The 13,544-nt window shown below is 42.2% G+C and overlaps 1 protein-coding gene across 4 annotated transcripts in view; it reads left to right on the forward strand.

Annotated features, from left to right (window-relative positions):
- The first annotated feature begins 389 nt into the window (after positions 1-389).
- Positions 390-13,544, forward strand: part of PSPC1 (paraspeckle component 1) — a 93,623-nt gene continuing 80,468 nt past the window's right edge. For 3 of the 4 annotated variants that reach the window (XR_010597837.1, XR_010597835.1, XM_005308893.5), the window contains exons 1-3: positions 409-917; positions 5,868-6,169; positions 13,005-13,100. Coding sequence is in view for 2 of the 4 variants with exons in the window: in XM_005308893.5 (XP_005308950.1) it covers positions 549-917; positions 5,868-6,169; positions 13,005-13,100 (767 nt within the window). In the remaining 2 variants the exon portion in view is untranslated. Of the gene's footprint in view, positions 918-5,867; positions 6,170-13,004; positions 13,101-13,544 lie in introns of all 4 variants that reach the window. The other variant, XM_005308892.5, reaches the window with a different exon arrangement.

The raw sequence follows: 13,544 nt of genomic DNA on the forward strand, positions 1-13,544 counted from the left end.
ACTATAATGAAACCTCAGACTTTTTCAGGCCTTTAGATATAGCGTAGCTTTACGACGAAGGACCCAAAACTGCTTCACTCTCTGTAGAGATCCACTAAACCACAGCCGTTTCGACAGAGGGTGGCTGCCAAGAAGGGTGCGGCAGGATTTAAAAGGGCAACCCCCTGCTCTTCTGAAAAGCGCCATGGGATGAACGTCCCAGCACAGCGAACGGGGCATTCCGGGACACAAGCAAACCTGCCCCCACCCCATTGGAGTACGCCACGGCGCGCGCGCTCCAGCCCACACAGTCCCCGACTAGTCCCAGCTTCCACGCGCTTGGCTCGTACGCTCCCCACGCCCCCTTCCTCCCGCCGGTGGGAGTCACTGCGCAGGCGCAACGGCTGGACAGCTGGAGGGAGGGGCTTTCCTTAGAGACGTTAACTCGTTGGGGTTGGCGCCGCCGCCATTTTGAATTCGCTCGCTGGTGGTCCGGTCGGTAGCTGCGGCGGCTAAGTGCGGCTCCGTGACCCCCTGAGAGCGCGAGAGAGACAGAGGGAAGACGAAGCATGGCAGCGAACAGCCGGAACTTGAAACAAGTGCGGATCGAAAACAGCTCCCCGGCGGCCCCGCTCGGCATGGTGGGGGGCGGCGGCCTGAAGGGGCTGCGGGGCCTGGAGGCGGACAACGAGGTAGGGGCCATGGCGCTGGCGCAGGTCAAAGAGGCTGGCGACGAGGAGCAGGAGGTCGGGTTCACCATCGACATCAAGAGCTTCCTCAAGCCCGGCGAAAAGAGCTACACGCAGCGCTGCCGTCTCTTCGTGGGGAACCTGCCCACCGACATCACCGAGGAGGACTTCAAGCGCCTCTTCGAGCGCTACGGGGAGCCCAGCGAGGTCTTCATCAACCGCGACCGCGGCTTCGGCTTCATCCGCCTGGTAAGGGCCTCTTTCCCCGTACGTGTCTGCGAGGGAGTCGGACAGGCCTCCCCGCTCCGGTACAGGCACCGTGTGGGGGTCAGTGGGACAGGTCTCGTCTCGGTGTTTGCATCCCGCACAGGCATTGTGTGTGGGGGGGAGACTGGGACGGACCTCGCCCCTACAGTCGCCTAAACTACACCCCCCTGACACGATGTGTGTGTGGGGGAGAGGGACAGTGCTTGTGTCGTGTCCGTCCCCCCTCTCCCCCGCCTCTGTGTGCCTGTTGGGGGCGGAGTGGGACAGATGTTTCTCTGCAGCCTCGTCTCCTTTCCCTTGTCGGTGTGATCAGTGCTAGTGTCACTGCCACCAACCTTATTGCTTCTCTTCTTCTGCTCCTCCGCCTGGTACAGTTCTTTCTTCCATACCTTGTCATAGTCCCGCTTCCATACACGGATTGCCACCTGCCTTATCGCCCCCATTTCTAGCCCCAGTAGTGCACACTGCTGCCTGTCCACCTGCATGTCCAGCTGCCTTCATGTCCCACCCACCAGTCCCACTTCTTCTACACCAGGGGTTGGCAACCTTTCAGAAGTGGTGTGCCGAGTCTTCATTTATTCACTCTAATTTCAGGTTTCGCGTGCCAGTAATACCTTTTGACGTTTTTAGAAGGTCTCTTTCTATAAGTCTATAATATATAACTAGACTATTGTTGTATGTAAAGTAAATAAGGTTTTAAAAATGTTTAAGAATCTTCATTTAAAATGAAATTAAAAATGCAGCACTCCCTGGACCGGTGGCCAGGACCCGGACAGTGTGAGTGCCACTGAAAATCGGCTCTTGTGCCACCTTCGACATGCGTGCCATAGGTTGCCTACCCATGTTCTACACAGATAACCTGATACTGACCTTCTAATTTTCAGTAATAGAAAATGGAAAATGCTTCTTTGAGTAAGAAAGCATGTTTAGTTGGGTTGAGATGGTTGGCCCATCCTCGCATTGCATTATTTCCAGAAATTTCTTTGTGTGACTAATTGGATTATTCCTGTTTATGATGTAGCATGAATTAACGTTTTATTATACTTTAAGGGGGAGACTCTGGATACTTCTCCCCTCCTTTTGTACTTTAGTTCTTTGAAAGCCAAATATGCACAGTCTGAGCCCGGTAGGATTATTTGCTGTAGGCTTTCATTCATGAAAGCATGAACATCAATTTCAGAGGTATACTGAGATATACGGAGTTATAGCATTTGCATTTTAGTGAAATATATTGTTGTTAGATACAATTGCTGTTTCCTTGAGATCCTTTTGAAAAGAAGGGCCTATATTTTCAAAAGTTGCGAGTACACCTCTATCCTGATATAACGCGGCCCGATATAACATGAATTCAGATATAACGCAGTAAAACTGCACTTGGGGGGGGGGGCTTGCGCACTCCGGCAGATCAAAGCAAGTTTGATATAATGCGGTTTCACCTGTAACGCGGTAAGATTTTTTTTTTGGCTCCCAAGGACAGTGTTATATCCGGGTAGAGGTGTACCAGTGTTTTTGCATGCCCCACTTAATGGTCTCCACTTTAAGAAACCTTAAAGGGGCCTGCCTGGTTTTTGGATGATATGTGCTCATCATTTCTGAGGATCTGGTTTCTGGTATCTCATGAAAAAATTGAGGCAGTCAAAACTAGGTTATTGGCCATAGGTTTTAACATGTTAGTCTGCTTGCTATGCTGAGATGCTTTTCATAGCCAAATCGGCTGTAAATAGAGAGTGCACAGGGTGGTGGACATAGAAAGGCAGAGTTAAGATTTTTTGGGGTACTTAAATTGTCAGTTTCCATAATTTACAGTATTTTAGATTTGTTTTAAATTGTAACTTTGCCATTGATTTTTCTAATGTCTAAACACTTGTATTTTTTAAAAATGTTGCTATACGTAGGCTTTTTTTCTTGACTATATAACGGGGAAAGAATACAGCCCCTTTGCTAGTAGTAGCTGAGAGGATTAAGAAATGGAGCATCTCATGTCACTCTTTTTTGCAGCCTTTTTGGCCAACTGAACAATTTTGCAGAGGTTGTGGAGAAAGCTGTATCCCACTTTCCTTGGTTTGAGGAATGATTCCTTTAGTACAATAACTTGGGGTATAGGTGAAAGAAGTTAAAGGAAAAACTCCAGGATAAGAATGGGAGGGCAACATCAGGGAAGACTGACACTTGGGTTAGATAGATGCAAAAGACACAAAAACAAGTGAAGAGTAATAAATACAACAGGCATAATGAAAATCCCTAGAGAAAACAAAACTCTTTGCTTCTAGGATGTAGCTTGTATTTTACTTTATTTCAGCTATCAGTTCAATCAAAAGTGATAGTGGATAAAAAGAATGGTAACAAAAAAAAATCCCTATAAATTTAAAAAATTCTGTCAGAGTGAATGAGGGAACACCCCCCCCCCCCCACCACCACAGATGCAGAAATAAAAATAATATATATATCCCTATGGAAAAAAAGTTGTGTGAAAGTTCTGAACTCTCTTTGGCTGTCATATAAAGAGTAGCATACTTTTCTGCAGTAGGAATGTGTTAGGGGAATCATCCTCTAACACATGCAAGCAAAACTCATGAATTTAAAGTATGACATCGGCGGAATTGTCACAGATTGAGGTGTCACTAGAGGAGATTTTGGAATTAATTAATAAACTTAACAGTAACAAGTGGTTTGAGCATTGTCCTGCTAAACCCAGGGTTGTGACTTCAATCCTTGAGGGGGCCACTTAGGGAACTGGGGTAAAAAGCTGTCTGGGGATTGGTCCTGCTTTGAGCAGGGCGTTGGACTAAATGACCTCCTGAGGCCGCTTCCAACCCTGATGTTTTATTCTAAGTCATCGGGACCAGATGGCATTCACCCAAGAGTTCTGAAAGAACTCAAATGTGAAGTTGCAGAACTATTAACTATGGTTTGTAACTTGTCTTTTAAATTGGCTTCTGTACCCAATGACTGGAAGATAGTTAATGTAACGCCAATACACCTCTACCCCAATATAACTCGACCCAATATAACACGAATTTGGATATAACGCGGTAAAGCAGCGCTCCGGGGGGTGGGGCTGCGTGCTTCAGCGGATCAAAGCAAGTTCGATATAACACGGTTTCACCTATAACGCAGTAAGCTTTTTTGGCTCCCAAGGACAGCGTTATATCGGGGTAGAGGTGTATTTAAAAAAGGCTGTAGAGGTGATCCCAGCAATTGCAGACCGGTAAGTCTCACATTAGTACCGGGCAAATTAGTTGAAACAATAGTAAAGAATAAAATTGTCAGACACATAGAAGAACATAAATTGTTGGGCAAAAGTCAACATGGTTTCTGTAAAGGGAAATCGTGTCTTACTAATCTATTAGAGTTCTTTGAAGGGGTCAACAAACATGTGGACAAGGGGGATAGTTAATTTCCAGAAAGCCTTTGACAAGGTCCCTCACCAAAGGCTCTTAGGTAAATTAAGTTGTTATGGGATAAGAGGGAAGGGTTCTTTCATGGATTGAGAACCGGTTAAAAGACAGGAAACAAAGGGTAGGAATAAATGGTAAATTCTCAGAATGGAGAGGGGTAACAAGTGGTGTCCCCGAAGGGTCAGTCCTAGGACCAGTCCTATTCAACTTATTCATAAATGATCTGGAGAAAGGGGTAAAAAGTGAGGTGGCAAAGTTTGCAGATGATACTAAACTGCTCAAGATAGTTAAGACCAAAGCAGACTGTGAAGAACTTCAAAAAGATCTCACAAAACTAAGTGATTGGGCAACAAAATGGCAAATGAAATTTACTGTGGATGAATGTAAAGTAATGCACATTGGAAAAAATAGCCCCAACTATATATACAATATGATGGGGGCTAATTTAGCTACAATGAATCAGGAAAAAGATCTTGGAGTCATCGTGGATAGTTCTCTGAAGACGTCCACGCAATATGCAGCGGCAGTCAAAAAAGCTAACAGGATGTTAGGAATCATTAAAAAGGGGATAGAAAATAAGATGAAAAGTATCTTATTGCCCTTGTATAAATCCATGGTACGCCCCCATCTTGAATACTGCGTACAGATGTGGTCTCCTCATCTCAAAAAAGATATACTGGCATTAGAAAAAGTTCAGAGAGGGGCAACTAAAATGATTAGGGGTTTGGAACGGGTCCCATATGAGGAGAGATTAAAGAGACTAGGACTTTTCAGCTTGGAAAAGAGGAGAATAAGGGGGGATATGATAGAGGTATATAAAATCATGAGTGATGTGGAGAAAGTAGATAAGGAAAGGTTACTTACTCCCTCCCATAATACAAGAACTAGTGGCCACCAAATGAAATTAACGGGCAGCAGGTTTAAAACAAATAAAAGGAAGTTCTTCTTCACGCAGTGCACAGTCAATTTGTGGAACTCCTTGCCTGAGGAAGTTGTGAAGGCTAGGACTATAACAGCGTTTAAAAGAGAATTGGATGGATTCATGGAGATTGGGTCCGTTGATGGCTATTAGCCAGGATGGGTAAGGAATGGTGTCCCTAGCCTCTGTTTGTCAGAGGGTGGAGATGGATGGCAGGAGAGAGATCACTTGATCGTTGCCTGTTGGGTTTACTCCCTCTGGGGCACCTGGCATTGGCCACTGTTGGTAGACAGGATACTGGGCTATATGGACCTTTGGTCTGACCCAGTACGGCCATTCTTATGTTCTTATGACATATTATTAGAACAAATTGTATGGAAAAACAAATGCAGATTGCTGAAATCATTGAACAAATGGAATCTGAAATATTCTTGCTTTAGGAAGAGGGTACTTTGAATGTTGACCAATCGCCCCCTAATTTTAATATGCTCATAATTTAAAAAAAATGTTTTAAGTAATGGTAAAATAGCTGAAAAGTAATAAATTGACTCAGTATCCTTGAGGAAAGTATAGAATGTATGCATATAAAATGTTTTTTTTTTCCCTCTTGGAAAGGAATCTAGAACACTGGCTGAAATAGCAAAGACAGAACTTGATGGTACTATTTTGAAGAGTAGACCACTTCGTATTCGATTTGCTACACATGGAGCTGCCTTAACAGTCAAGAATCTTTCACCTGTGGTTTCCAATGAGCTTCTGGAACAAGCTTTTTCTCAATTTGGTCCAGTGGAGAGGGCTGTTGTTGTTGTAGATGACCGTGGCAGAGCTACAGGAAAAGGTTTTGTAGAGTTTGCAGCAAAACCTCCGGCAAGGAAGGCTCTAGAGAGATGCAGTGATGGGGCATTCTTACTAACAACGTAAGTTAACGTTTTTTTTTTTTTTTTTTTCTGGTCAGATTCGTGGGTGAGTGTTTTTATAATGTATAGAAAACTGCAACCACAAGCCTGGCCATACCTTTTATTGTTTTCTCAGAACTGGGACCAGATTTGTTGTGAAATAGATGTCAGCTGGAAAGTCGTTTTGAGTATTCACACCAAACATCTTACTTTGCTCAAGAATTTTTCTGTGAAAACAAGCTAGTTATGAATTATATCTACAGCCATAAGATTTATTTGATTATATGTAAATACAATATTTTCATGGGTAGGTGGTATTATTTTTTTTGTAGATTCTTTAATTATTTGCCAGTAACTTTTACTTTCTCCATAGCTATTCAGAATTCTCCAAAGGTAATTGGATTCTTTTTGGTTTCACTCCTGACCATGAAGTTTCCAGTAACAGTAGTGAAAACTGACAAGACTCTAGTTGGTTTTTACTTTGCGGTATCTTGGCAAAACCATAAGCAGAAGCATTGGAGTTTTCTATTTGCAGACTTAGGGCTTAGGAGGAACATGACCCTGCATCTGTTCATATTTTGAAGGTTATGTTTGCAACTGTGTTGCTTTCTACTAACTGTGGGCAGGTAAATTTTTCAGGTCTTGCTGTTATTGATAGCACCTTATCACCTTTTTTTAAACTCTTCCTTCATACTTTTGTAATTCCGCCTTTTCACACTTTGCCATAATGGCAGAGGACTATCAGTGTTGTTGTGCCTGCTCACCTACATGCATTTGCTAGCAGCAGTTTCATGCTGCTTTGCTGAGTATGGTTGAAATTGCAACTGCTTAGGAAAAATGTATTGTGTGATTATCTGTAACTTTTCTCATTTGGGTGAGTGTCATAGTGTTTGAGTGAATAAAAACACATGATTTTGGCCTGAATTAAAAATCTGAAATATTCCCTAATGGACTAAATTACAGGCATATTTAGTAGGTCCCCGTTGTGGCTGCTGCATTGTGTTGCAGGCACATTATATATGGCACTCATTACAGGATGTAACTGATAATGGAATCATTATGCAACTGTTTTGTAAATATACTTTTGTGCAAACTGCTGTGCTACAAAGATGTAGGATAGGGAAAGAAGAAGCGCCATGGAAAGAATAGTGTGGCCACCAGAATTTTACATTACCAGTTTTAGTATTCCAGAAAACAATCATACAAGGAAACAATTTGTTACACTCTATGTAGCTTTTGGGGTTCTTTGTGAAGATCTATATAATGGGATGAGATTTTTCACATTTTGTACCCATCCTGATTGGTTTATGCAATTGTATTGAAAAACTCTTGTGTTATATGTTGAATGCCCTTAATAATCAGGGATCGAGGGAGCTTTTCAGACCATTGAGGGCCAGATTCTGCCACCCTAGTGTTGATATCTTGCTCTGTGACTATTTCCATTGAAATCAATAGGTACTACTCAGTTTGAGTAAGGGTGACAGAATCAGGAACTCATGGTTTAATTTCTTTTTTAATTAAATGAGTTCTTTCTTCCATTAACATTTGATTCTCTTCATAAGTTGAACATGAGCATATGCTATGTTGTAATGGCTATACCATCATATCACTTTGAATAGTATTGTGCAGTCCTGTAAGTTTTTTTCATTATTTGAAGCCTCTCTACTGTATGTAAAATAACAATATTAAAAAGTATAGAACTGACGATGTTGGGAAAGTAATGGAATCAGGGCTGCCCAGAGGATTCAGGGGGCCTGGGGCAAAGCAATTTCGGGGGCCCCTTTCATAAAAATAAAGTTGCAATGCTGTATTCTCGTGGGGGCCCCTGCGGTGCCTGGGGCAAATTGTCCCACTTGCTCCCCCCCCCCCCCACCCCGTGCCCGGGCGGCCCTGAATGGAATTGGCTTTCCCACAAAAGAAAGTCTCTATAATGTGTTGCTTGTTTGTGTTTGATACTCTGGTGTGCATGCTATTGAGGTATAGCTCATGAAGGGAAGATGTTGATTTCTAAGAATATGGCACTTTACGGAACAGGACATTTAAAAAGTCAGTTATGCTGAAATTATTTTCTAATTGTAATGGGAACTCTGTCTACAGTGGAGTCGCATCTTACGTGGGTTCTAAAGTCAGCACGTAAGGTGAAAATCACATAGTCAAAATTGCCCTTGAAAATCCTTTAAATTGCCCATAAAGTACAGTATACTTGGTTTTATGTACAGTATATAACCCTGTACAGTAATATGTATAATGTGCACAGTATATAATATAATTTTACAGTACTGTATTTTTAATTACATGAGAGAGATGGAGAATGAAAGAATAAAAAAGGAAAACAGTAAACCTAACCACTCACCATTCATCCTGGATATTCTTCCTAGTCTACGACGACAATGACACTATTGGAGAGGTTGTCAGGGCTTGATGTCAATCCAGGAGACAATGGGCCAGGCTCATCTGTTGCTGGTTGTTTTTTCTTGAAAAACCTGGTGATCGGCAACTGTTGCTGTTGTATCTTGAGCTGCTCAAACATTTCTTGATACTGTCTCAAATTGTCTGTGATACTTCGTGTGATTTTGAGGCTTCGTTCCATAGAGGGATCTTATTCAGAAATTAAATCATTCAAGTGTTTCGCTGCTTGGAACACTTCAGCAAATTTATGAAGATTCCAACTTGCTGGCTCTTCCTATTCATCGTCATCATCTTTGTCTTCTGTAGGCGATTTTATCAGTTCCTCTAAGTCTTTGTTTGTCAATGTTTCTCTCTAAAAAAACAGGAGTACTTGTGGCGCCTTAGAGACTAACAAATTTGTTAGAGCATAAGCTTTCGTGGGCTACTGCCCACTTCTTCGGATGCATATAGAGTGGAACATATATTGAGGAGATATATACACACACATACAGAGAGCATGAACAGGTGGGAGTTGTCTTACCAACTCTAAGAGGCCAATTAAGTAAGAATTTTTTTTTTTTTTGAAGTGATAATCAAGCTAGACCAGTACAGACAGTTTGATAAGAAGTGTGAGAATACTTACAAGGGGAGATAGATTCAATGTTTGTAATGGCTCAGCCATTCCCAGTCCTTATTCAATCCTGAGTTGATTGTATCTAGTTTGCATATCAATTCCAGCTCAGCGGTCTCTCGTTGGAGTCGGTTTTTGAAGTTTTTCTGTTGTAAGATAGCCACCCGCAGGTCTGTCATTGAATGGCCAGACAGGTTAAAGTGTTCTCCCACTGGTTTTTGAGTATTATGATTCCTGATGTCAGATTTGTGTCCAGATCTCTGATGATGCGCTGGAGAGGTTTTAGTTGGGGGCTGAAGGTGACAGCTAGTGGTGGTCTGTTATTTTCTTTGTTGGGCCTGTCTTGTAGGAGGTGACTTCTGGGTACTCTTCTGGCTCTGTCAATCTGTTTTTTCACTTCAGCAGGTGGGTATTGTAGTTTTAAGAATGCTTGATAGAGATCTTGTAGGTGCTTGTCTCTATCTGAGGGATTGGAGCAAATGTGGTTATATCTTAGAGCTTGGCTGTAGACAATGGATCGTGTGGTGTGTCCTGGATGGAAGGTGGAGGCATGTAGGTAAGTGTAGCGGTCAGTAGGTTTCCGGTATAGGGTGGTATTTATGTGACCATCGCTTATTAGCACAGTAGTGTCCAGGAAATGGACCGCCTGTGTGGATTGATCTAGGCTGAGGTTGATGGTGGGATGGAAATTTATTGAAATAATGGTGGAATTCCTCAAGGGCTTCTTTTCCATGGGTCCAGATGATGAAGATGTCATCAATGTAGCACAAGTAGAGTAGGGACGTTAGGGGACGAGAGCTAAGGAAAGAACAAAGAAAATAACAGAACGCCACTAGCTGTCACCTTCAGCCCCCAACTAAAACCTCTCCAGCGCATCATCAGAGATCTACAACCTATCCTGAAAGATGATCCTTTACTCTCACAGATCTTGGGAGACAGATCTGTCCTCGCTTACAGACAACCCCCCAACCTAAAGCAAATACTCACCAGCAACCACACATCACTGAACAAAAACACTGACCCAGGAACCTATCCTTGTAACAAAGCCCGATGCTAACTCTATCCACATATCTATTCAAGTGACATCCTCATAGGACCTAATCACATCAGCCATACCATCAGGGGCTTGTTCACCTGCACATCTACCAATGTGATATATGCCATCATGTGCCAGCAATGCCCCTCTGCCATGTACATTGGCCAAACCGGACAGTCTCTACGCAAAAGAATTAATGGACACAAATCTGACATCAGGAATCATAATACTCAAAAACCAGTGGGAGAACACTTTAACCTGTCTGGCCATTCAATGACAGACCTGCGGGTGGCTATCTTACAACAGAAAAACTTCAAAAACCGACTCCAACGAGAGACCGCTGAGCTGGAATTGATATGCAAACTAGATACAATCAACTCAGGATTGAATAAGGACTGGGAATGGCTGAGCCATTACAAACATTGAATCTATCTCCCCTTGTAAGTATTCTCACACTTCTTATCAAACTGTCTGTACTGGTCTAGCTTGATTATCACTTCAAAAAAATTTTTTCTCTTACTTAATTGGCCTCTTAGAGTTGGTAAGACAACTCCCACCTGTTCATGCTCTCTGTATGTGTGTGTATATATCTCCTCAATATATGTTCCACTCTATATGCATCTGAAGAAGTGGGCAGTAGCCCACGAAAGCTTATGCTCTAATAAATTTGTTAGTCTCTAAGGTGCCACCAGTACTCCTGTTCTTTTTGCGGATACAGACTAACACGGCTGCTACTCTGAAATGTTTCTCTCTGGTTCTCAATTAATTCTTCAATTTCTTCCTGGAGGATGTTGATGAAGCCAGCACCACCCAGTTACCTGGCCACCTGAACAATGCGTTTCACTTCTTTGTCAATGGTCGGGAAACCCTTTAAAATATTCACACATTCTTTCCATAGGTTTCACCAACGTGCATTGACTGTTTCAGGCTTGATTGCATCCATTTCCTGTTTAATATAAGTGATGCAATCGGCAATGTTGAAGGACTTCCAACACTCCATCACATGAGTGATCAGCATCCATAGCGTTACGTATCCATGAGAATGTAAGCCTCGTGTACGTGGCCTTGAAACAGCGAATCACGCCTTGGTCGAGAGGATGGAGGTGGTATTGGGGGGGGGAGAAAGACAACTTTAACGTCATTATGCGCAAACTGGAGTGCCTTGGTGGCCAGGAGCATGGTCTACGATCAGCAGCACTTTAAAGTCAAGTCCTTTCTCTTCAAGGTACCACTTGACCTCCGGAATGAAACACTTGTGGAACCAATCCAGAAATAATACCCAAGCCTTTTTATTTGATTGCCAGAACACAGGCAGGAGATTTTTGTTCTTGCCTTTTAGGGCATGGGGATTTGCAGCCCTGTAGAGCAAGCTCGGCTTTATTAAATGCCAAGCTGCATTGCTACAAAACAACACAGTCACACAGTCTTTAGCTGCTTTGAAGCTAGGGGCTTGTCTTTCTGATTTCGAAATGTAAGTACTGTTGGGCATTTTTTTCCATAAGAGCCCAGTCTCGTCAGCATTAAAAACTTGTTCCAGAAGATAGCCCTTTTCTTCTATGATTTTCTTTAATTGTTTGGGATAGGCTTTTGCTACCTCTTCATCAGCAGATGCAGCTTCACCAGTAGTCTGCACGTTTTTGAGGTTGAAGCGGTTCCTAAAACTGTTATGCCAACCTTGGCTGGCTTTGAATTCCTGCTCATCAGAAGGCTGTCCCTCTTCGGCGGGAGGTTGAATAGTAGAAGCTAAAAGCCTTTTCTTGCAACGTGTTGCCATCGATAGGCACATGTTTATGGTTCATGTCTTCCAGCCATAAGTTTAATGCCTTTTCAGTCTTGTCTTATCAGGCACCTGGCTCGTCACCGTAGCAGTTATTGGAGCACTTGATGCCACGGCTTGACGAATTTCTCTCTTGAATCTTGATGGCATGGATGCTAGATTCATTGCGGCCATATTTACGCGCCACGTTGGAGACCGACATACCATCTCTCAATAAGTCCAACACAGCCAGTTTTTCCTCCAGCGTTGGAACAGATCACTGTTTCTTCGGTTGAGCACCAGATGAAGTAGTTGGCTTGCGTTTCGGGATCATGTTGTATGAAAAATACGTATCTTTAAACATTAGAATCACACTCAATGCGGCAAAATGCTCACACTATGAGAGGCACGCAGGAACTGAGACCAACTGAGGGAACAGCAGATTCACGTCTCCCATCTCACGCTCATTGCGCGCGTATAGTTGAATTCACGTAAGTTAAATGTGCGTATGATGCGACTCCACCGTACTTATCAATTCTGTTTTTAATTGTACAGGTAACTTTCAAAAGCATCTCTGTATTTCTTGTAAATTTGAACAAAGCTGCTGTTGTTTATTTGTATTGTGATAGCTTCTAGGAGCCCCTCTCGTGGACCCAGACCCATTTTGCTACATTTGTACAAATGCATAATAAAAACATGGTTCCTGCACTAAAGAGTTTAAAGTCGCCTGTAAACAGTTATTTTTAGTCTTTTATACATTCTTTAAGTTGCTCCATTTATTTTTCCATCAGGAGAAGGGTAGTAGTGTTTTCTAGATAAAATAGTTGGCTTATGTGTAAGACAAATTTATTGTATTCCTTCGGACAATGCTTTTTTTAAAAATTTCATTAAACATTAAGGAGTTGTAGCTAACAGACCCTAAGAAGTCATTTTTTAGAACGCTTTCCAACAATATTACAAAATGTAACTTGTTTCAATGTAGATTTCCTTGGTTTAATTAATGAACAAAAATATTAACACACACAACCTTCAATATTTCTTTCAGAACACCTCGACCTGTTGTTGTAGAACCTATGGAACAATTTGATGATGAAGATGGGCTACCAGAGAAATTAATGCAAAAAACACAACAGTATCATAAGTAAGTTGGATTTAGATTCAGATTTCATTAAACATTATTAGTTTAGCTTGGTGAACAAAAGTTTATTAAATTTTATCTTGATGATGTGTGGAGTGAGGATGGGAGAGTGCTGTTTGTATAATAAGCAGTTTTTTGTTTTTGTTTTTAAATATACATATAATTGTTAAACTTTCTGAGATTAGATGTTAGGCTTTCCTGATTACGAAGTGCAAACTCAGATAATAGGCACTCGGTCCCTGATCCTGAAAAGATTTGTGCCCATGTTTATTTTTACTCTGAGCAGTCCCATTGACTCTGTGAATAAGTCCCTGCAGGATCAGGGCTTCAAATACCGCAGTGATCGGTGCAATAAAGTAAACTGAGAGTCTTGAGTGTCAGGAGAAACCAAAGTTCTTTTAATTTAGAACTTTTAGTGTTGAAATTTGAGACTGTCCCCAAGAAATC

This window comes from Chrysemys picta, chromosome 1 (genome assembly GCF_011386835.1).
Source record: "Chrysemys picta bellii isolate R12L10 chromosome 1, ASM1138683v2, whole genome shotgun sequence".
Lineage (NCBI taxonomy): Eukaryota > Metazoa > Chordata > Testudines > Emydidae > Chrysemys > Chrysemys picta.